The sequence below is a fragment of the Hevea brasiliensis genome, chromosome 6, assembly GCF_030052815.1.
Source record: "Hevea brasiliensis isolate MT/VB/25A 57/8 chromosome 6, ASM3005281v1, whole genome shotgun sequence".
In the NCBI taxonomy this organism is placed as follows: Eukaryota; Viridiplantae; Streptophyta; class Magnoliopsida; order Malpighiales; family Euphorbiaceae; genus Hevea; species Hevea brasiliensis.
Window position 1 is genome coordinate 11,491,384 of NC_079498.1, and position 25,687 is coordinate 11,517,070.

General features: G+C 35.5%; 1 protein-coding gene across 1 annotated transcript; it reads right to left on the reverse strand.

Annotated features, from left to right (window-relative positions):
* Positions 1-17,782: 17,782 nt before the first annotated feature.
* Positions 17,783-20,635, reverse strand: LOC110637291 (probable leucine-rich repeat receptor-like protein kinase At1g35710). Its single transcript, XM_058147925.1, has one exon. The coding sequence runs from the start codon at positions 20,633-20,635 to the stop codon at positions 17,783-17,785; it is 2,853 nt and encodes a 950-aa protein (XP_058003908.1).
* Between the last annotated feature and the right edge of the window lie 5,052 nt (positions 20,636-25,687).

A 25,687-nucleotide genomic window follows, 5' to 3' on the forward strand; every position in this document is an offset into this window, starting at 1 on the left:
CCACTGTTTCTCTTGGAGGTACTGATCTAACCGCTTCTCGAGGTAGGTCCAATACCATCCATGCGTGTTCCCTTTGACAGTTTCTTTTGACTTGGCCTCCTCCGAAGGAATACCCAACAAATGTGTTAACCGTTTCCAGGTCTGCCTATGCTCAAGGTGTAGGTAGATCCGATTCTGCGATGAATAAGGAATCCCTAGTAATGCCTGATATTCCTCCAAAGTGGGAACCGTATCAATATCATTGAAAGAGAATACCCCGTACTTAGGATTCCAAACCGACAGCATAGCCGTTAATGCCGGGATTTGGACTTTGACTCGCATTAAGGTTGCAATCCTCCCGTACTTCTCTTCAAATCGTGCCTTGACCTGATCGGGAAGCGACCTCCATCTATTATACAGACCCTCGAGGCTGTTGATTCTGACCTCAATTTTATTCAGATCTAATGAAGGTAGTAAGCTAGCATATGCCTTGGAAACATCATTTTGCGAGGGTACTGGACTATGAGCTGATTTGGACCAAAGTTTAGCATTCTGAACCTTTTCTGCCGACTGACTCGAGGATGCCATGATAAAAATGACGCTTATCCCTTACACAGACTCTCGGTTTGGTGATGCCTGCGGAAAAACCCGTTAGCAAGATAAACTTGGGTAACTTTGAATTTTACTGCTGACACATTTATCAAAGTAGGAAAATGTGTAGGTGTTTCAGTAAAATTCAAAATTACTCTCACAAAAATGAACAAAAGGAAATTAAAGCAGAGCAGGGTAAGAGTAAGTATGCCCATTTTGTCCTATAATAGGGAGACTCCTAATACAGGATGAGCGCTACCTATTTGGATAGTTCTATCTTATAAGGTAGCTTACTACGGCTTTCAGCTATCGTGATAGTTTAGCTCAGGATCTAATTTTCCTATAGCCACAGGTTCCCAAATTGCCCCTACTGTAATAGTAGAGCCCCACTCTATAACCATGATATTATCGGGAAAATTCCACAAGTATCACAGTGCATAGAACGAGTTTCAATCTGAGCAGAAGCCTTCACGGATACTAACGGGGTAAAACCCACGGGTACCGCTACATGACCCCCTCCTACTTTCCTAAAAGGGTAAGAAAGCCCGGGTATAGGACCGAAGTGTGTGAGGACATCGTGTGAGTGTTCAGTGTGTTAAGGGACACATTTACCTCTTCCCAATATAGGGGGACTTTCTTTCTTTTTCTTTTTTTTTTTCCTTTCCCTTTTTCAAACAGTAAGCGCTGTAGGGAATAAAACAAGCAAAACAAGTAAAACAGTTAGCAGGAATAACAATAATTAACGTATAAAATATCGCCGAGTGAGCCCACTATAATTTGGTCGGAAAAAATTAAATCTACTTTTGGACCTCTAGACCGGGGTTAAGCGGGATACAATCAGTCCCCGGCGGAGTCGCCAAGCTGTCGCAAGGGATTTTGCGGTCGCCTGGACGATCACTCACCGAAGTGGGAAAGAGTGACGAGTCGCCACCTTAGTTTTGAGGGAAACTAAAGAAAACCATTTGGGAAGATAAATTAAAATGAAACCACTTCAAGGCAGAGATTCTAGGTTCGGGGTCCGTAAACGGGTGGGGAAGGTGTTAGGCACCCCACCTCGTCCCTTAATAAGGGTGAGTAGATTTAATTTCTCATTCTTCATAAATTAGTTAGGAGGGCTTGAATGGAAATGTCAATCCTTTTGATAAAAGGAATATTTGATTTTTCACTAATTCGGATTACCCATATACATAAGTAAATGAGACAACCTTAGTGAGTTGACGTCGCGAATCATGTTTGGTTTTGGGATTATTTTGCGTACAGGTTAAGATTTGGTGTGAGAATCAGATAAGAACTCTCCCCCGATCTCTTTTAAGTTATTTATTAGAATTCTGATTGGAGATCGGATAAGAATCCTCCTCCGATTTCTTTTAAGTATTTATTAAAATTTTGAGTTGAGACCGGATAAGAACTCTCCTCCGACCTCTATTTAACGTTTATTAAAATTTTGAGTTGAGACCGGATAAGAACCCTCCTCCGATCTCTATTAAATAGTTATTAAAATTTTGAGTTGAGACCGGATAAGAACTCTCCTCCGATCTCTTTTAGATTAACAGGAGCCTGAAAGGGACGTTTCCGATCTCCCGAATTTTAATTTCAGCTACATGTCATAAGAGCCTAAAACTAAGGATTCTGGCATTCAAAGATGCTGGGGATAAGGCTTCTTGATACCTTGTGACTAAACGGGGGATACTAGACTTGATTTACCGACCTTCCTAGTAGTCATCTTACCAATACCTATTAATGTCCGATCTATTCTGCTTCGTTTACTTTGGTTTTATTCCACTTTATGGCATCTTGCCGAATTGCCGTTTACGTCAGCCTAATAGTTTGGCTATTTTCCTGACATGTTATTCAGGCTCTCTCTTTTAAAAGAGACCCTTAAGTTGCAGTTACCTACGTTTTATCCAACCACTCACACGCCACTATGAGCTAGAAAACTTGCATTCAGAAATGACGAAGATTAATAAAATGATGGACTAATCACTAAAGAGATAACTCAAGAGTAACATTTTTTTGGGGTCCTTTTGCACAAAATGAACTTGGAGAAAACCGCGTACGAAAGAAGAACAAAGAAAGTGCGAAATGTAAACGTAAACACTTAATGAAACAGCAATATGAGCTCTTACCTGTAAGGAGCCAAATCTATTGAAATAACTACGGGGTGGCAAATACTGATAAGATGGCGGACTGATTAGCCTGAGGGCTGATGTTAAATCGTGGAAGGGTGCTTAGCTAAAATGCAATCAGATTAAGATAAAAACCGAGTGAAATGAAGTTGAGCTTGGACAACAGGAATGAAAACAGAGATGATAAAGGGCTGAAAGTGAGAGTGTGACCAGATAATGAACAAACTGAAAATGTAGAGTTCCAGTATTCAGAATCCTTTTCAAGAAAAGAAAACTTCAGAAAACTAGTTTCAAAAGTCTTTCTAATCAACACTTCTAAGTAACAGAATAACAAACTGAATGAAGTTTCAAGGTTGTTCCGCTATAATAACCACCTCTCTTTTTTTGCCCGTTCTTGAACAGTTTTTCATGCAGGTATTTATAGGAATCGGGTGTTCCCCGTGAAGGGTCAGGATTTATTTTGAGGGAGATGGAGGGTCAAGATTTCGAAGGACATGATCGGACGTTCAGGAATTAAAGAGAATCAAAATGAATGGCTGAGATCACTCTTCAGAATATTTGTCCTTTTCTTCTTCTAATCTGATGGTCCCAAATCTTCTTGTCCGGAACGATCTAAGGGCTGGGCATAAAAGGGGCCGGTCTTGTCGTCTTCCTCTTTTGATCCAAGGGTTCCGGGTTTGTCCTTACCAGTGAGATCAACGGTGGGGATTGGGATGTACAGGACTGTCATGACATACCCTGGCACCTGTCAGCATTGCGGGCGATTCTTAGGCGTATGGTGGAGATCTCGTCTGCCATGCTTTAACTACCTCGGCTCTGATTCTGACGATGGTTATTTGGGATTTGTCTTATTCTTTTTGTCTTCCGATCTCTCCCCCTTCTCGATCTTCTTGACACGCTCCTATTCCGATCTCTCATGCTGATCTCCTATCTTCCGATCTATTATTCCGATCTTTCCCTTTCTCAGGTCTGGTTTGGTCAAAGCATTAATTGCCCCTCGATTCCCGAAGCGTCCGCTTCGTTTTCTGCTCAGCAATAAATGCCCATTTTCCCCCTATATATACCCCTGACGACAGAGACATTTCCTTCATCTGATTTTCCTCTCTTCCTTCTTACTTTTCCAGTTCTAGCTGCTCCGGCGGTCGTTCCGGCCATGATTGTGGTTTTTGATCCCTCTCCGATGGACTTCCTTATTCCTCGACTGAAAATTTACGACTCCGGTGATCGCATAACCTTGTCTGATGATGGTGAGAGAACCGGGTTAATTGACCGACCTGGATTGCGGACCTTGACCGTGCGGATCCCGAGTTGTTCAACTGGCATAATCGGCAAACTGATTTTGGCCGAGCAAATTGCTGATGCTCCGCTGACCCTTGGCGGTTGCTTCCTCAAGTTCATTCGGCTTCTCACCACATTGAGTGTTCCGACAGCGGTTTCCTTCCACATTGGGTGTTCCGACAGCGGATTAAGCTTCCGGTCGGCGACATCCTTGGGATCAGTTATAAACTTGGGACTCTTTAGATAGGATGTTCCACCGGTCTCTAGAGATCGCCCGAATGATGTAATCCTTTAATGTAATCAGATCTCTAGAGATCGCCCAAATGATGTAGTTAGACCTTTATTGTAATCCGATCCCTAGAGATCGCCCAAATGATGTAGTCCGATCTTTTGGAAATAAAAATCTTGTTTCTCCAATTATTATCTTATTGATTGTTTTCCGATCTCTGATATATTTGTCCGATCTGGTTCCTAACAAAACGACTCTTAACTAATCCTTAATTCAAAATATTCAACTTATTATGCCGATCTCCAGTTAACCGATCTCGGAATGTTCGAGAGACGTGTCGTAACAGTACCGCGAATCCGTTAATCGATGCACTGCCTGGAACCTCGTGAGCATTAAATGCTCGAACTAGTATAAATAGGGGTGGGGGGTTAGCCATTTGCTCCTGTATGTCATTTCAGTCTCTCGCTCACAACTTCGAAGTTCTCTCGTTTCCTCAAGTTCTTCTGACGCCGATCAGACTCCGGTAAGGACTTTGATCTTCTTTTTAGTTTAAGTTCTTTATTTCTTTTGAAAATGAGCGGTGCCGAAGGTCAAAGAGCGGCGAGCCCTCCTTCCATTCAGTTCTCGTGGTCGTCTGACGAAGAAGAGGTGGTCGGGCCAAGCGCACAACCAGAACCTCCTAGGGTCTCCGTTCCAGCTCGGGGGCGGATCGTACCATCAAGGCATGCACCTTCTTCAGGGAGAGAGGCTCTCCCTATGGATGAGCTGCCATCGATCTTGCAAAAGTCCGATCTACAATCGTTTAGCCAGGAGTACAATATTCGTCCTGATTCATATGAACTTATCCGGTGCCAAGGCTATCACCGAGCCGATTACTTCTTTGAAGAGAATGACATGGTTATGGTATACGAGGAACAGTTAAAGGCCGGTCTTCGGTTCCCTCTGAATGACTTCTACAAGGAGGTCCTAAAACTTCACCGAGTGTGCATTGCTCAAGTTCATCCTAACTCGTGGCGGATCTTGGTAGCCTTCCGAGGCCTGTGCCGAGCTAAGGGAATCAGACCTACGGCTAAGGTGTTCGCCGAACTGCATAGGCTAACTCGCCGAAAGGACGACGAGCACTGGTTCTTTCAGGCGAAGCCTCATTGTGGGCTCTTTACCGATCTGCCCTCCTCCCTTAAGAATTGGAAGAACCGCTTCTTTATTCTGAGGAGCAAAGATCCGAGCTGCTTTGAGGACTTCCCCCGTAGCTGGTGGCACCAGGGGCCCTTGCTTCCGAAGCGCATTACCCTGAACCAGGAGGAAAGCTTAATAGTGATGGATCTGAAAAGTCAGGCTGCCACTCAAAAGTATTCCTGTTTGGATGCGGTGACTGCCGAGCTGCACCATTGGACCATTCAACTGCTCACCGGCCAAGACCGCGAACTCCCGCTCTCTGACCTCGGCATTGGTATTTTCTATATCTCAGATCTCAGGACCTTAGCGATCTCACTAACCTCTTCTTTGTGCAGGTATGGCGGGTGGTGAAGGTTCCAGGAAGCGGAAGAAAGAAAGAGAGATTTCCCAGAAAATAAAGGAGATGAAGCGTTCGGAAATGCTTCGAACACCCGGTCATGAACCTAGGGAGGTACAAGGTGACCCGCCCGCCTTCTCGAGCCGCTATCACCGGCGATCCGATCTCCTCCTCGACGAGAAGAGCCGGCTCAACCTCCTCCAGCTGCTCCAAGCACAGAAAGGGGGCCTACTCAAACTTCTGGGAGGACCTCTTCTCGTGGAGCTCAAATGCTGATCGAATCCTTGAAGAATAACCGGACTGTTCGGGAGAACCCCGGTTTTGCCAAAGTCTTGGGGTCTTCCATCTGTCTTCAGGAGGATCGGACAGCTATCCCTGACAACCTTGACGATATCTTGACTCGATCCATGAGCCTGAACGTGGAGTGTCTGGTGAACCAGACCATAATTCGGGAAAAGGCTCATCGCCTGGGTAAGGAGGTCGAGAAGAAGAGTCAGGAAGTGGCTTCCCTCTGATCCCAACTCTTATTCGCTCAGAATTACATCTCTCAAGTTGAGGGGCGGGCGAAGTTCTATGAAGACAGGCTGGCCGAACAGAATCATATTCTGGCTGAAAAGGATCGTGCTCTCGAGGAAGTCCAGGCGCTCCAGGCCAATGAAGCTTCTCAGGTCGCTCAGCTTATTGAGGAGCTTAAGGCGAAAGAAGAAGAAATGGTGACGGGAATAGCCAGTGCCTATGTGAATGCTCACAAGGACCTCTTGGCCGAACTCCAGAAACGTTACCCTGAAGAGGACTTCTCTTGGATGGCCGACCTGGCTCCCGGGGACGAGGGTGAAGATAGTGAGGAGGAGGCCGAGGGTGAGAGAGAGAGTGAGCAAAATGTAGATCAGGCTGGGGGTGATCCCCCAGCTGAATAACTTGTACAAATTTTACAATGAAATGAAATAGAATGCCTTTTTGTTCGATGAATGGTTGTGATCGGAAAACTTCTGAATCCTTGTTTGTCTGAGTATATTGAAATAACTGGAGGCGATTATTATCCTAAGTGTGAGAGATCGGAAAACACAGTATGAATGAGATTGGTAAGGTACCAACATTAAACAGAACTTAATTGAAAATTTGGTTTGAACATCTAAGATCGGGATCTTCATTAAACTGAATTGGAACCTTAGCTTGATTATTCCTGAACTTTTAAAAGGGAGGCGACCATGAGTACTGGCAGCAAGGATCTAGCGTTAGTTCAATTTCGTCTGACAAGAGAGATCGGGAATGTAGTTAGCTGGTCAGGATATTTGACAATTGGCTTGAGAGATCGGTGAATGATTTGAGATACCGGTAAGGCTTTGACGGACACGAGAGCTTAGTATTGACTCAACTTTCTGTGAAGTGAGATCGGAACTGTGGTTAGATGGCAAGGAGAGACTTAGTGCTAGGGATCGGTTTGGAAGTTTATTGTGGGGATCGGCCAAAATATGGTGTCGACAAACATCTTACTATCATTTATGAGAGGTCATTCAAGCACCTATTGAAGCTTGGTTGTGATAAAGTGTTTGGATAACACTTGGTAGAAGTGTGAAGCTACTTGTAAAAGCTTTGGTGAGAAGATTTGTAAAAGGCTTTTTGTCTCTTGCCTTTAAAAGAGAAGAATAGTGAAGTGAAGACTCAAAGTGGGATCTTTGAGAGAGTGGATGTAGGCTAGTTGAAGCCGAACCACTATAAAATTTCAGTGTTCATTTTCTCAACCCTTGCTCTTTACATTTATGCAATTTAACTTTATGATTGATATGCTTTTACTGATATGAAAGTTGATATCATTTCTGTCGATCTTCTTCGCTATCCGAGAAAATCGCCATCGCTAAATCACGATATCTGATATAATCTGCTTGTTGTTTGATCTGCTGTCAGTTAGTATATATGGTATACTGCTCTGGTTACTGTGTTAAAAACTTATCTAGATTACTGATATCTCTGCTGAATGCTGATATAATTTGTTAGATCAGTATACTGATTGCATATAGCCTAACTTTGAATCAACTTGTCAATAGAGCTGTATTGTTCATATTTCACTTTAGTCAATTGAGTTGAACCTAGCTGCAATTTTCAAAGGTTTGAGCAAGAACCGAAAATTGTTTTTAAAGTCCAATTCACCCCCCTCTTGGACATATTTTGGGACATCAATTTGGTATCAGAGCTTGTCTCTCTTGCTTGAGGATTAAACCCCTTAGAGTGATCCACACACATGGCTAGTTCATCTAGAAACTCAGCTGGTATACCTGCCCCCTTAGCTGAAGGTTATTCCATCACTAGACCACCACTTTTTAATGGCACAAATTACTCCTTTTGGAAAACTAGAATGAGAAAACTTTATACAATCTGTTGACATTGATGCTTGGAGGATAATTAAAGATGGTCCTTATATTCCTTATAAAACCAGTGAAGGAACGGTACAGATTCCTAAAGCTGAAATTGAATTTGATGATAATGATTGGAAGAAAATTTCTACAAATGCCAAGGCTATTAACTTTCTTCATTGTGCTCTTGATATTAATGAGTATAATCTTATTTCAGGATGTCAAACAGCAAAAGAAATTTGGGACAAACTAGAAGTCACATATGAAGGAACTGATGTGGTGAAAGAGTCAAAGGCAAACCTCCTCATCCGTGATTATGAGTTATTTGAGATGAAACCTGGTGAAACTATTGTTGAAATGAGTACCAGATTTACAGATCTTGTCAATCTACTTAAAGCTCTTGGAAAGAGATTTGAGGAACAAGAACTTGTAAAGAAAATTCTGAGGTCTCTTCCAAAGTCATGGGAAGCAAAGACTACTGTTATTCAAGACACCAAGGATTTCAGAAAATACACCTATGATGAGCTAATTGGTTCTCTCATTGCACATGAGATGATCTATAAGAAAGATGAGAATGAAGGTGATCAAAAGAAAAAGAAAGGTATAGCCTTCATATCCGAAAAGGTAGATGAGAAAAAGAAAAGTGTTGCTTTTAAAGTTAGTTCAAGTGATGATTCAAGTGCTTCAAGTGATGATGATGAAGATATGGCTATGATAGTCAAAAGATTCAAAAGAGCATTTAGAAAAGGTGGAAGCAAATACAAGAAGTTCACAAAGAAATATGCTCCAAAGACTCCAAATCATCCAAGTGAAATAGTTTGTTATGAGTGTAACAAACCAGGCCACATTAAGCCAAAGTGTCCTACATTGAAGAAGAAAAACAAGTTTAGAAAGGATAAAAGCAAAAAGGCAATGGCAGCAACATGGAGTGATAGTGACTCTTCATCAAATGATGAAACAAGTGACAAAGAAGCTGCAAACACTTGTATGATGGCAATTGAAGAAAAAGGTGAAAGCTCACACATCGAAGATAGTGAAAATGAGGTAAATCTTGAACTTTCTAATATTGATGAATTAGAACTTGCATTTGTGAAGACATATGATAAATATAGAACTTTTAAAAAGAAATGCAAAATTTTAGTTCATGAAAATTGTGCTTTAAGATCAGAAAATATATCCTTGAGTATGGCTTCAAAGGAAAATGAATTTTACAAATCTCAAATGAAATTATTTAAGGAAGTTAATGATGAGCTTCAAAGATCAAAAGAAGTGTGTGAACAACTTCTTGAGAAAAACAGAATTCTTGAGGCAAAAGTTGAGTCTTTGACAAGAGATTTAACTAAATTTACAAAAGGAAAAGAAACACTTGATATACTTCTTGGGAATCAAAGATCCACAAATGAAAAATCTGGAATTGGTTATGATGGATTTATGAAGAATGAAAAATACAAACAATTTTTTGTTAAAGCTACATCCTTTTCTCAACCGAGTATTACATGCTTTTATTGTAATCATAAAGGTCATATGATTAATGCTTGTCCTATTAGGAAAGGAACCTTTAAGGCAAAGAAAGTATGGGTGCCTAAAGGAACCCTACCTAATGTTACTAACACTTAAGGACCCAAAGTTGCTTGGGTACCTAAGAATAGTTAACTGATTTCAGATCTGCCTAAGGAGTATGCTGGAAACAGAACATTGGTACATTGATAGTGGCTGCTCTAGGCACATGACAGGAAATAAAGGCAAGTTTTCCTCTCTTTCTTTAAAAGAAGAAGGTTATGTCAAATTTGGTGATAAAAGTAAAGCTAAAATTATTGGATGTGGAACTATTGGTAAAAATCTTTGCATTGAGAATGTTGCATTAGTTCAAGGATTAAAGTATAATCTTTTAAGTGTTAGTCAACTATGTGATAATGGTTTTAAAGTCATTTTTACTTCTACACATTGTGAGATTCATGGAAATAATGTTATGTTTGCTGGTGCTAGAATAGATAATATTTACCTACTTGATTTAACAAGTCTTGAAGAAAATTGTGAAACATGCTTTATGACTTCGGATGATAGTGCATGGTTATGGCATAGAAAATTAGGACATGCTAGCATGAGTACACTTGTTAAACTCTCTAGAAGAAACCTTGTTAGAGGACTTCCAAAGCTAAGATTTGAAAAAGAATTTCAATGCAAAGCTTGTGCACTTGGTAAGCATACAAAATCATCTTTTAAATCCAAAAATGTTGTAACTACGTCTAGACCATTGGAATTATTACATCTTGATCTTTTTGGCTCAATCACACCTAGAAGTCTAGGAGGCAAGGCATATACATTCGTAATTGTTGATGATTTTTCAAGATTCACATGGACTTTCTTTCTTGCTCATAAAGATGAAACCTTTGATATATTTGAAGCTTTTTGCAAAAGAACTCAAAATGAAAAAGGATATTGCATTACATCTTTGAGGAGTGATCATGAAAAAGAATTTGAAAATAATTTGTTTGAAAATTTTTGCTCTCAAAATGGTATTTATCATACATTTTCAGCTCCTAGAACTCCACAACAAAATGGAGTTGTTGAAAGGAAAAATAGATCTTTGCAAGAAATGGCAAGAACAATGCTGAATGAAAACAGTTTACCAAAATATTTAAGTGAAGCTATAAATACAAAGATGCTACATTTTGAACAGAGTTTCCATTAGAGCTATTTTAAAGAAAACTCCTTATGAACTATGGAAAGGAAGAAAACCCAATATTGCATATTTTCATGTCTTTGGTTGCAAATGTTACATTTTGAATAACAAAGACAGCAATCTCAAGAAATTTGATGCTAAATCTTGTGAAGGAATATTTCTAGGCTATTCAACAAATAGCAAAGCATATAGGATTTTCAATGCATATACTTTTTGATGATGCTAACACTTCCTTGCAAAGGAAAGATTCTTGTGATTATGAAATTGAGCAGATTCTAAACTCAAAGAATTCGAATAATGATGAGCTTGAATCAAAAGAACCAGTGGAGGATGATTAAAATGACAAAGAAGAAGAACTACCTTGCTCCACAAATGTTGAAATTCAAGAAGACTCCCAACCAAATGTGGAAGAACTACAAATTGAGGAACCTCAACATCAAGATATTCCACAAGAATGGAGGTACCATAGAAATCATTCCAAAGATGACATTCTTGATAGTCCATCACAAAGAATGATGACAAGAGCTCAACTTAGAAGATATTTTGGTAATGTTGCTTTTGTTTCTCAATTTGAACCCAAAACATATGATGATGCTCAAAATGATGAAAATTGGCTTTTTGCTATGCAAGAGGAATTAAATCAATTTGAAAGAAACAAAGTATGGACACTTGTTCCTAAACCTAAAAAGCACTCTGTTATTGGAACTAAATGGGTATTTAGAAATAAGATGGATGAAAAAGGACATGTAGTTAGAAATAAAGCTAGACTAGTAGCTCAAGGAGACAACCAAGAGGAAGGTATTGATTTTGATGAAACCTTTGCTCCGGTTGCTAGAATTGAAGCTATTAGAATGTTGTGTGCATTTGCATGTTTTAAGAATTTCATGCTTTATCAAATGGATGTTAAAAGTGCATTTTTAAATGGATACACTGATGAAGAAGTTTATGTAGCTCAACCTCCTGGTTTTGAAGACCCTCACTTTCCAAATCATGTTTACAAGCTTACTAAAGCTCTCTATGGTTTAAAGCAAGCTCCTAGAGCATGGTATGAGAGACTTAGTAAATTTTTGCTTTAAAATGATTTTAAAAGAGGAAAAGTAGATACTACTCTTTTCATTAAGAAACTAGGAAAAGACATGCTTGTTGTGCAAATCTATGTAGATGATATTATTTTTGATGCTACTAACCATTCTCTGTGTAAGAAATTTTCCAATATGATGAAAAGTGAATTTGAAATGAGTATGATGGGTGAACTTACTTTCTTCCTTGGATTGCAAATTAAGCAAATGAGAGATGGAATTTTTATAAATCAGTCCAAGTACATAAAGGATATGCTAAAGAAGTTCAAAATGGAAGATATGAAAAGTATCGGAACTCCCATGAGCTCAACAATTAAATTGGAGAGAGATGAAAAAGGTAAAGAGGTAGATAACAAACTTTATAGAGGTATGATTGGTTCTTTACTCTACTTGACAGCATCTAGACCAGACATTCATTTTAGTGTATGTTTATGCGCAAGATTTCAATCATGTCCAAAAGAATCTCATCTTGTAGCAGTTAAGAGAATTTTTAAGTACCTCATTGGCACTCACAACATTGGCTTATGGTATCCAAAATGTGAATCATTTGATCTTATTGGTTATAGTGATTCAGATTTTGCTGGTAGTAGATTGGACAGAAAAAGCACTTCTGGAACTTGTCAATTTCTAGGTCATGCATTAGTTTCATGGCACAGTAAAAAGCAAACTTCTGTTGCACTTTCTACTGCAGAAGCTGAATATATTGCAGCTGGAAGTTGTGTTGCACAGATTTTGTGGATGAAACAACAGCTTGAAGATTTTGAAATTAAATTTGATCACATTCCCATAAGATGTGACAATACTAGTGCTATAAACCTATCAAAAAATCCTGTTCAACACTCTAGAAGCAAGCATATTGAAATTAGACATCATTTTATTAGGGATCATGTTCAAAATGGTGATATTCAAATTGAATTTGTCCCTTCTGAAAAACAGCTTGCTGACATTTTTACAAAGCCACTTAATGAGGAAATTTTCTGCAAAATAAGAAGAGAACTTGGTATGATTGATGCTCTTGATTAAGTTTTGATGCATTCTCATGTTTCTATATGAAAATGAAGTGATATGTGTTGGTTTGTAATGTTAAAAATGCATTCTGATATTTTTGGTGCAATTTGAAAAATTCTGGGTCTGATCAGATATGAACAGTAATCTGCAGAATTTGATCACAGTGGCATACTAATCTGTTTGCTAATTTTCTTATTTGCTAAATGCTTTACCACTGCTCCTACTTTTTCGTTGGCAAACTGGAAGTCAGGTTTGATTGTACTAAAACTCTAAAATTTTTTTTCGAGCGCCTATTCTGCATGTTTAAAGAGCATATTACTTAAATACCCCTCTATCTAGAGCATTGCATCTCTATATGGTTTAAGGGTAAAATGGACTTTTAACACATTAATTAGCGTAGGACTCAAAATTTTTTCTGAACCATCAATCTTCTCACTGCTTCTCCACTGATACACGGTACCCATTCTCTGCAAATGTCTCCATTTATGTCTTTTCAGTTTTAAAATTCAAAATCCCTTCTCTCTTCGTCGCTTCATCTCCCAAAACCCGAACGAACGCGTTTTCGCTCCATCTGCAAACCTATTTCGTTCACAACCATTCCAAGCCATCGTCTCTCTTCATCGTTCTTAAATATTTCCGAAACCCATTGGCTGTAAATCGATTAAAACGATTGTTTCAAGATAGAAAATCCCTAAAATTTTTCATTTCCGTTATTTGTCTAAATTTGCCGAAAGAAACCATTTCTTGTTGGATTAGTTTTTTGGTTTTTAACGCGCTTGGTAACGATTCGCACTCTCTGTCTCTGCAAATCTCAGGTATAAAATCTAAAACTTTAATGGAATCGTGTTTTACATTTTGTTTGTGCTTGTTTTGTTTGTTTTGCTTTTGCAATGTGCTGTTGAATTTTTTTTTGGCATTAACATTTCATAAAAATGTGGTATATAACAAAATCATGAATAGGTTGCCATTAATTCTTAAGAACCCGAGTATCTCTTACTGTCTGTTCTATTTTTATGACATTGTGCTAAGTTGTGCTAGAAATATATTGATGTGCTTCGAATAGTTATATATATTAACTGCTCACATCATTAAATTTGTGAACCCAGTTTTCACTGTCCTTACGGCCTAATTTGCTTCTGAGTTGGTAATGGCGCGGGAAAAAGGAAAAGGCAAAGCAAAAATCCCCACATATTCATCATCTTCGGACTCCACTGACGCAAGTGTTCCTGCGTCTCCTCCTCCACAAAAAGATGCTCCTCTGGTAATTGGAAAATCAAAAGAAACACCCAAGAAAAGAACCAGTGAGCCTGTCCAAGAAAAAGGAACCAAAAAGAAAAAGACTTCAAAAGCTCCAGTTATACATATGGAGAGGGCCATTCATGAACCCAGGTATATCCACTGGCCTGCTTTTACTGAAGTTTCTGTTCCTTTACAATCCTTGTTTGAATATCAAAAATGGGACAAATTGTGCTCTGACACTGAAGGAGTATATGTGGACTTAGTTCAAGAATTCTATAAGAATTTAAGGGTTGATGATTCTGACAAAGATGAATCTTTTAAGGTGAAAATGAAAGGGAAAGTCTATGAAGTGACGGTTGCTAGATTAGCCAAAGCCCTAGGAATCCCAAACAGTGGGAATAAAATTTGTTCTCACAAAGATGTTTTTGCTGTTGGTGGATTTAATAAAAGAGATTTTGAGGCTGAAGTGTTTAAAGGGGAAGTAAAGGATAAGACTAGCATTACCCATGCTCATCAACACATCAAAATTCTTCATAGTTTTATCATCTATGTGTTGAATCCTAGAACTGGCAGTCCAAACTATTTAAGTACCCTTGATCTCTGCATAATTTGGCATATTGTGAATCAAATTGAATTTAATCTTGCCTATTTTATGCTGAAGGAAATCATGAAATGGAAACCACCTTACAAGCTACCCTATGCCCATCTTCTTAATGGTTTGTTTAGAGACTTTGGGATCCCTCTGGAAACCGAGAAACTTAGGACAAATATGATCCCAATTACAAGTCTGCAAAAAGATGATGATGGTAGAAAGCTTAGATTTGAACAAGGTGCTAGTTCCAAGGATAGTGCAAGCGATACTGTTAATGTTGAAGGAATTCTGGAAGAAGTGAACAACTTGAGGGAATTTGTTGAAATTGAATTTGAAGAGCTACAGAAATTTAGAGGTTTTCAAACTGTTCTTATGAATGCTCCTGATTCTAAAGTTGATGGCACTTTGATATTAATGTATAAAATTGTGGAAGAATTATTTAAAATCAAAGTTCATCTGGGTATTTCAAGTACTGAGGCTGGAGAAACCAGTAAAGCTGCTACTGGTTCTGTTCCTCAAACTAAAAAAGAAAAAGAGGAGGAAGAAGAAGAATCTGCAGAAGAAGAGGAAGAACAGGAAACAGAAGAAGAAAAGGAATCAGAAGAAGAAGAAGAGAAAGAGGAAGAAAAGGTAGAAGAGGAAGAAGATGAAACTGAAAAAGATGATTCTGATGATGGAAATGGTAATGGAGGCAGCAAAGAAGGAAGTGGGAAGGATATGAGTGACTCAGAATCTGAGGCAGAACCACAAACTCCTGCTCCTGCTGCACCTGAAAAAGAAAAAGCAAAAACTGCTCAAAAGGAACAAAGAAGCAAGCAGAAAGAGCAAACTGGTAAACCATCTGGTAAAAGGCTAAAGCGGCAAAAGTTGATGAGTGCAGTACTCTTCAGAATCGAGTTAGCAATGGCCTGTTATTCCCTTAACACCAGGAACTGAATTGGCTGCTGAAATCCTTCAAACCTTGAGCGATAAACCTATCAAGCCAAAAAAGGTGAAGATGACTGCTCCAAAACCAATCAGAAGAAGCACTAGGCTGAAAGGATAAGCTGAATTTTGATTGAATTTTGTCTAACAGTCTGTCTCTTAATTTGCTACTTAGTTTGCTACTTTTAGTTTTTCTGAACTTTAAATTAGTCTGCTATATCAGTTACTGTTTTGACTGTTTATTTACTGCACTTAAACTGAATTTTGATTTATACACATGTGCATGATTTCTCCCATTATCTTTTGATGCTAACAAAAAGGGGGAGAAAATGAATGAGTAATCTTGCTGATATAACTTGTGATTGATATAGTTTGTGATTACTCGTGGTTGACATAGTTTGTGATTAGTATATTGTTGATATAACTTTATAGTGTGCATATTGTTGATATAACTTGTGAATGATAAACAGTTTGTGATTAGTGTGCATATTGTGCATATTTAGTTAGTATCTTTAGTCAGACTTAACTCCTTAAGAAAATGCTTATGAATATTTCATTGAAATTATTAAGGGGGAGTTATTTGTGATTAATTGTTGATATAAGCACATACATAGGGGGAGTTATTTTCACATATACATTCATACGTATACTCACACTTATTTATATTTACATGGTGATTCAATTGAGTTTTGTCATCATCAAAAAGGGGGAGATTGTTGACCCCACAAGCTCAAAGGAGCATAGATTTTGATAATACCAAAACTCAACTAGAATCAAACTAACATTGTTTTAAGTGTTGTGCATCTCAAAGAAAAAGACACAAGGATTTCATGATGGATTCGTGCTTCTGAAGAAAGGATGACATTCTAAGGATAACACAGGACGAATCAAAGGAGATAAAAGAAGAAAAGGTTACTTTCTAAGGCTGCATTGAAAATCAAAATTGAAGGTACATATAGTATAGAAATTAAGTTTTATTGATAGGATTACTTGTGAAAAGAATTGAGGAGTAAAAGTCAATGATACTTATTTTCAATCCCTCAAAAAATTTTTCTTTTTAATATCATTATTGGCCTAAAAAGTATTTGACTATGATTTGGTGTAAAGTTTTATAGCTTTGAAAGTTATGCTGAAAAGTTTTCTTGGTATGCTAACTGGTTTGCTACTTATTTTAGTATGCTAACTGGTTTGCTATTTTCTCAAGTATGCTAACTGTCTCAACTCTGCACAACATCGCAGAAAACGACAAAATAACGGCTATTTTCTTGAAATTCGTATCTGTAATGTTCAAATGAGTTCTCCAACGGTAAAAAACGTTCCAAAGCTATAAATACACCTTCCTTTGGCCATTTTGCACTCAATGAAAGTCTCTCCACTGTTCAAAATCATAAAAGCTTTCATTTAAAGTGCTCAAAGTATTTTTATTGCTCATCATTGGCTTACCTACTCATCTATTCTTTATAGCTTCTGTTGTATTGAGTGAGAGTGAGTTTTAAACATCTTACTATCACTTATGAGAGGTCATTCAAGCACCTATTGAAGCTTGGTTGTGATAAAGTGTTTGGATAACACTTAGTAGAAGTGTGAAGCTACTTGTAAAAGCTTTGGTGAGAAGATTTGTAAAAGGCTTTTTGTCTTTTGCCTTTAAAAGAGAAGAATAGTGAAGTGAAGACTCAAAGTGGGATCTTTGAGAGAGTGGATGTAGGCTAGTTGAAGCCGAACCACTATAAAATTTCAGTGTTCATTTTCTCAACCCTTGCTCTTTACATTTATGCAATTTAACTTTATGATTGATATGCTTTTACTGATATGAAAGTTGATATCATTTGCTGTTGATCTTGCTGCTATATGAGAAAATCAGTTTACTGCTAAATATGCTGATATCTAATATAATCTGCTTGTTATTTGATCTGCTGTCAGTTAGTATATATGGTATACTGCTCTGGTTGCTGTATTAAAAACTTATCCAGATTACTGATATCTCTGCTGAATGCTGATATAATTTGTTAGATCAGTATACTGATTGCATATAGCCTAACTTTGAATCAACTTGTCAATAGAGCTGTATTGTTCATATTTCACATTAGTCAATTGAGTTGAACCTAGCTGCAATTTTCAAAGGTTTTGAGCAAGAACCGAAAATTGTTTTTAAAGTCCAATTCACCCCCCTCTTGGACATATTTTGGGACATCAGAACTCATAAACCAAAAAAGAGAGCTTTGAATGTGAACAAAAACCATGTAACTTCACAATATTTCGATGTCGAATGTCTAACAACACTTGAATCTCTCTTTCAAAAGCTTTCAAGTTCCTTGACTTGTCATCCTGTAATGGATGAAGTTTTTTCACAGCAAACACTCGACCTGATGGCAGCACAACTTTATAAACGACTCCACTTCCACCTGCTCCAATGGTATAGTTGGAGTTGAAATCCTCAGTGGCCTCAATGATCTTTTCATATTGCAATTCCTCATCATGACCAGGTATCACCAGTATATCTTCATCTTTTGATTCCCTTGATTGGGCTTTTCTTTTTCTAAGTCGAAAAAGAATCAGGAGACCTCCAATCAAGAGCAACAGACAGAGGGTGGCCAAAACAGGAAGTAAAATCAGAATGACAACTTTTTTGCTCTTTGTCTGAGTTTTACCACTTTTGACAGACGTACAAGCCTTTAGACTACTGGCATTACCACATAAGCCTTTATTGTTTCTATATGCCTTAAATGGAGCATCACGGAAGGCTTTTACATTGGGAATAGGACCTTCTAACTCATTGTAGGATATATCCACAGTAGTCAAGCCCCACAAATCAACAAAAGTGGTTGGAATCAAACCAGAAAGCATGTTATAGGAGAGATTCAACACTTCTAGAGTTCTCAATTGCCCAAGTTGTTGTGGCATATGTCCCATCAACAAATTTTGACTAAGATCAAGAACTTCTAGAAAATGTAGATTCCGTAACTCAGACGGAATACTTCCTGTAAATTCATTTCCACTCAAATTCAAGACCAATAAATGTGGAAGTTCTCCAAGTTGTCCAGGAATTGAACCACTTAGATTATTTGCTGCTAAATTAAGTTCATCCAGATTAAATAGCACCTTCAAATCTAAAGGGACAAGGCCAAAAAGATTGTTGTTATTAAGACAAATTTTGAACAACAGCTTCAACTTTGCCAATTCTTTTGGAATTTGCCCTTGCAAATGATTCCAGGAAAGGTCAATAAGATGTAATTGAGTAGCATTTCCCAGCTCGGGTGGTATGCTGCCAGAGATGTTGTTGTTTGAAAATTTTAATGTCGTGATGTTTTTCCACTTCCCCAATTTCCATGAAAGCTCTCCATGAAATCTATTGTTACTCAAATCAATGAAATTCAAATGCGGGTATATCCCTAAATCTTCTGAAATGTTCCCTGTTAATTGATTCCAATCAAGTCTAAGTCTAAATAAGCTAGTACAATTTCTCAAGGTTTTGGGGATCGAACCTGAGAAATGATTACAGCCAGCAGTGAAATTTTCAAGCAACCCTCCAAGGCATACATTTTCTGGCAAATGACCAGTGAATCCATTCCCATACAAATGCAGTGACTTCAAACGAGTAAGATTATTGAATTCCAAAGGCAGGGAACCGTTGAGTTGGTTGAATGGCAATTCCAACATGTGAAGGGATTTAAGTTCTCCTATTGATGTAGGGATTGAACCGGTGAGATTATTTTTCCCCAAATAGAGTTTAGAAAGAGAACTAAGCATCCCAATTTCATGGGGGATTGATCCTGAGAGTCTATTGTCCCAAAGGTTAAGAAATGATAACTCTCTCAAGTTTCCAATGGAAGGAGGAATTGGTCCGGACAGCGCATTAATCGATAAGTCAAGTTTTTTTAGAGATTTTAAGAACCCGATTTCTGAAGGTATGGAACCAGAGATTTTATTGCCCCAAAAGTAGAGGATAGAGAGATTTCCCAAATTTGTAATGGAAGTAGGGATTGAACCTGTGAGTTCGTTTCTCTCTAAATATAGTTCAGAAAGAGAACTAAGCATCCCAATTTCATGGGGGATGGATCCTGATAGCTTGTTGTCATAAACGGAAAGAAATGATAACTCTCTCAATTTTCCAATGGAAGGAGGAATTGGTCCAGACAGAGCATTACTCGACAAGGCAAGTTTTTTAAGAGATTTTAAGAACCCGATTTCTAAAGGTATGGAACCAGAAAGTTTATTGTCGTCAAGGTAAAGAATCGATAAATTTCTCAAGTGTCCAATAGAAGAAGGGATTACACCGGTTAAACCGTTAATCGACAGCTCAAGTTGTTTTAAAAATTTTAAGAATCCAATTTCTGAAGGTATGAAACCGGAAGTAGGGATTAAACCCGTGAGATTGTTTTCCTGCAAATAGAGTTCAGAAAGAGAACTAAGCATCCCAATTTCTTGGGGGATGGATCCAGAGAGTTCGTTTTCAAAAAGCCGAAGAATTGATAACTCCCTCAATTTTCCAATGGAAGGAGGGATTGAACCTGTGAGATTGTTACTTGACAAATCAAGCTTAGAAAGATTTGTCAGCAAACCTATCTCAGATGGAATATTTCCTGTGAGATGATTGCCGGACATGTTCAATAAGGTAACTTTGGAGAGATTACAGATATGTGACGGAAGGGTCCCATACAATGAGTTGTTACAAATCTCAAGACTTAAAAGGTTGGGAAAGCATGAAAAATTGAAACTATGAAGCGTACCTCTTAAACGTAAATTAATGAGGCTCAAATTGGTGATACTTCCAGAACTATCACAAGTGACCCCAACCCACCTGCAAGGCCTGCTGCCAACCCAAGAATCTAAAACAGATTGGCTTTGGTTATTAAGACTGGCTTTCCATTTTAAGAGAGAATCAGCTTCCTTTCCCCCTTTAACTGGTTCATCACTCTTTGCATCGGCAGAGACTGAAGTTGCAGCGGAAGCAGAAGAATTGATGAAGAAAGATATAGAAGATAGAAATATGAGAATAAGCAGGGCTTGGAATAACTTGGAAAGTGATTTAGCGAGCAAGCACATTGTGGCTTTGGTGACTATTTTAGGTCAGGTCTATTATAGTACAAAAATAGAAGGAGATGGATTATTTCATGGGTGAGTGAAGAGCTTTAGCTTCATGGAGAGGTATTTATAGGATAACGCTGTATCAATTACCTAATCAACATCATATGAACATCAAATCACAATCCAGTATATTGAATCAAGCTCTTCTTTTTTTTTTTTTTTTTTTTTTTGTGCTTAGTAGCATTGTCCATTAATGACTTGATATATCATCTTATTGCTCTTTAACAATGATCAAAGACTTAATTTTTTAGTGTCTTAATATATATATATGTGTGTGTTGATTTATTTTATTTAAATTAAAGGTTTCAGAAATTATGTAGTAGGTTTATATGTTTAGTTAATATTTTCCAGAGGAAACTGTAACAATTTTCATTTACGTGACACATATCCTAGTTAGGGAGGATGGGTTTGTGTGATAGAGAGGCTGCTGGGAGATTTATGGTTATGGTGATGGATCAATAAACAAAAATGGAGTTGACTGGCTATTGACGAAATAGTGAGTGAAAATGAGAAAGAAGAAAAGTTTGCATCATCTTCATAAATGTTGGATCAAAGAAATAATTTTCAAAGAAAATTAGGTGAAAGAGAAAACAAAATTATTAGTACTTGTCCCATGGTCCCAGTTAGAGATGGGATTGCATGTGTTTATCGATTAAACGAGATTCAAACTGGGAAATGGTTGAATTTGCCAGCGGTGTGAAAGGAATAGCATTATATCTTGAGAATGAGAACGTAGGGATTATTGTCTTTGGCAGTGATACTATGGATTTACTTTATAATTGGTCTTGAATTTGAGTGATTGTGCACCAGAAGTACCCCAAATCACTCTCATAATTAAACTTGCTCTCTGGTAGCTAATGCATGATCGTTCCATGCAAATCTCTAAGTCTTGAACAGCCAATTATGTACAAACATAATCAACGATTATAGATTGAAAAGAAAAATTCATGAGAAATTAAGAACTAACCAAAATTTGAAAAGTGAATTATTGAGAGAGTTTTTTAGATTTATCTGTGATTCAAAATTTCTGTCTCTGTGTTTAAGTATTTATTTATATTATCCATGCACTGAATTATTATATATTACTTTTATAAAATTAATTATCATGAAAATTATTATAAAGTTTGGTGCTTTAATTTATTATTAATTAAATAAAAATAAATAAATGAAAATCTTAATTTGTGTAAAATATTTATTCTTTTGATATTTAACAAATGCTATTTTTATTAATATATCAAAAATATTAAATAAATTATTAAATACAATAGTTATTAAACTAATATATTAATATTCAAGTAATTTAATGCATGTTTCATAGCATTGACAGGTCGTTTGATTTCTTAAAAAATAGGCTATAATCAAAATTAGAATGTGCGATTTTAATTCTTAGAATTTGGTTCTCATGCATTAACGAATGAAAATTGGAATGTGATATCAAGTGTTGTGGAATGTGATATCACGTGTTGATCTAAGACAAAAGTATTACGTAACTGGAATTGATGGTTGAGGTTCACATGCAATGCCTTAAATAAGGAAAAGTCTTCGCAGCAAATTCGTGTATCACAAATTCGTGCCGACCAGCTCTCGGCTGATTCAGTAAATGAAAGAAATAAAATTATTATTTTTACATTATATCTTTCTGTATTTTTTTTTTATCACAATAAGATGAAAAAAGTTATATGTATATGTAAACATTGAAAATAAATTGAAGAATGTTCATTTTTAATTATAGAAATTATATGATTTACTTATAATGATTGAAAAAAATTACATAAATTTGTAAATGAAAAAAAAAAATACATATAATATGAATCCATTCCATTCCAATTAATTAACTTTCTTCACGCACCTTCTTTCCAATCATTAATACGCACAAAAAAAAGGAGAAATACACGTTTTGCAATTGATACTTTTTTCTTGACTTATTGGTTAGATAAATTAAATGTTTGTGTTTATTACTTATTTTATTTAAATTTTAAATAATTAAATTAAAATTTTTAAAATTATATAAATTTTATTTATAAACACTCAAATTAAAATTTTAATAAATTATAATTTAATTTATAAAATTTGATAAAATTTTAAAATTTAATCCATGTATTTTTAAAATAAAATAATTTAATCCCTAAAATTCGACCACAGCAAACGCTCTTCTTTTGTTTGTTTACTTTTCAACGAATTGTGAAACTGCTCTCCACCAAACCCAAACACCAACCCCCACCACCCCCCGGTTTTGATTCCTTGTGATGAGGGAAGAAGCTGTGAAAAGTTGGGAGAGAACCTGTGTTTCACGAGTTTCATCTTTTGAATTTAGAACAGAGAAGCAGAGCCTATTTCACTTCTCTGCTAGAATAGAGAAGCTTGGAGGCTTGGGTTGTTGCAGGGCCACATGGGCTTTCAGGGGTATTTTCATTAGCAAGAGACGACAATGAGGGAGAGCTGTGAAGCAGGATTGAGAAGAGGACACGGAGAGCGAGCAAGTGTGAAGAGCAGGGGGAGATTAGGGATTAGTAAAATTTATCTTTATAATAATTGGTCTCAATTAATAGTATTTGAAAATCATATACAAGAATTAACTTTTCGCTAAAAAGAAAAGATAATTCTCAAAAGTTTTAATTTTTTTTTCTCATATAAAAAAGAAATTCTAATTAAAATATACTAACAACTTTCTGTATTAATTTAAATCGCTCTATTGGAATTTAATTAATAATTAAATGAATAATTTTTTTTAACTCGTTTCTAAAACAAAAATAACATTTTGACTGAAAAAAAAATAACACTTATAATTTACACGAAATATTTTTTCATATAGCACTCTGATAATTAGCCCAAATCTTATAAAAAAGTTAAGGACTCAAAACTTTTAACAAAAATTTAATATTTTATTTCATCATTAATTGCTATTTGAAACAATTAATATATAAAGATTTTAAAATATAAAACATTTAAAATTTAAATAAAATGATTAGATGGCTAATTTACCTAATCATTCAGAAATATTTCTTTAATTATTAATTATATAATTTAAAATAATAGATAAAGCATAACTGAATTTAAAATTCAATTTTAACTTATCTTTTTATTTTAACTACTATCATAAAAAGGTTTTATATATAACACTATCAGTGAGTGTTTAGACTTCTGCATGGAAAAGGAAATAAGCTCTTATTGCATCTTTAATTAATCAGATGAGTGCCTTAAATTCTGAATCATCTTCAAATGCATCCACCATATTTGTTCAGACTGAGGATCAATTATAGAAAGCTCTTCTAATTTAGGAATGAAATCAAATGCAAGCATTTCCAATTCACACGGGCTATTAAAAGGAGCTTAAGTCTAGTGGAGTTGTCTGAAGTGGTGGATGATTGTGAGAAAACTTATGATTGAGAATATTTAATAGGTTAATTTGTACAAGACAGGGGCAACATTTGGTTTGCGCCTACCTTACTATCTTTTTTTTTTTCCTTAAACAGTTATGTCACCCCTTTAAAATTCGGGTGTTCTGTTATTTTTTTATGTGCCTCTGTTGTATTATGCTTAATAAAGTTCAACTTATTAGAGTTAATCATATTAGACTCTTTGAAATATGAACAATTTTCTAATTGATTTTTCTTTATAAAAACCCTCATATTATGGTGAGATGTGTACTCCAAATTATAGTGAGACATAGTTGGTTTCAAATAAAATTGATATATTGGTTCATAATCAAATGAACCTAAATGATGATGATTCGAAACATTAAGTTGGTATAATTAAAAAAAATAGTAATTTTATTTAAAAATATAAAATCATTATTAGATAATTCCTAATTGAGTTTAACATTTCATTTTAATTTATATTTTTTTATTATAAACATATATATCTGAAAGATACATATTCAAAATCAAAATTTGACAAGTGTTTCCAACTTTAATTAACATAATTAAAAAAAATAAATTTTATTTAAAATTATAAAATATTTGAAATTTAAAATTATAAAATATTTTAAATTTCATTTTAAAAGTAAAATTAGTTTTATTAGATAAGACCTAATTGAGTTTAAAGTTATTTTAACTTATATTTTAACTTATCCTTTTTAATTATAAATTTAATTATTAGTATTAGATAATATTTAACTTAATAATTTTATTTTAATAATTATTGGTATTAGATTAAAAAAATACATTTACCTAAAAAATAAGGTAATAAAAATAGAATTGTTTCATGTGAATGCCCATTTCTATTCATGTCACTTATCAACTAGAGGCGGGGCTAATGATGCAAATGTTTAAAATTTTAATAAAATTTAATTTGTATTTAATATAATTAATTTAAAATTTTAATATTAACAAAATTTTATATGGTTTTAAAAATATAAAATATAAAAATAAATGTTAAATTATATTATTAAAATAAAAAATAATCCCGCATAATATGTGGGCTAATTTTATTTTAAAAATGATATTAGCATTATTAGATAAGGCGTGGGTTAACTATTAATTGACTGAGATAATTAATTAATAGTAATTTTATTTAAAAATTTCACTTTAATTTATTTTTTCTAATTATAAATTTAATTATTAGCATGAGACAATATATAACTGAATAATTTTACCTTAAAATATATAATTGTTAAATTATAAGATAAAATGAAAGGATGTATATTTAGAGTAAATTGGCATAATTTAAAAATAACAATTTTATTTAAAAATTTTACATTAATTTATCTTTGTGTAATTATAAATTTAATTATTAGTATTAAATAATGTTTAATCGAATAATTTTATCTTAAAATATATCATTATTAAATTTGAAATATAAGATATAAGGAAATCGAATATATTTAATATAAATTGGCATAATTAGTGGGTAAGAATTTTATTTAAAAATTTCACTTCAATTTATCTTTTTTCTAATTATAAATTTAATTATTCGTATTAGGTAATGTTTAATCGAAATTATTCACCAGTGGAATTATGTCTTAAATTATTCTCCTCAGCATCTAGCCACCAAAAAGATTTTAAATTTCCC

What these genes read in the sequence shown, in the direction of transcription:
- LOC110637291 (XM_058147925.1), bottom strand. Translation starts at nt 20,635, where the DNA reads ATGTGCTTGCTCGCTAAATCACTTTCCAAGTTATTCCAAGCCCTGCTT.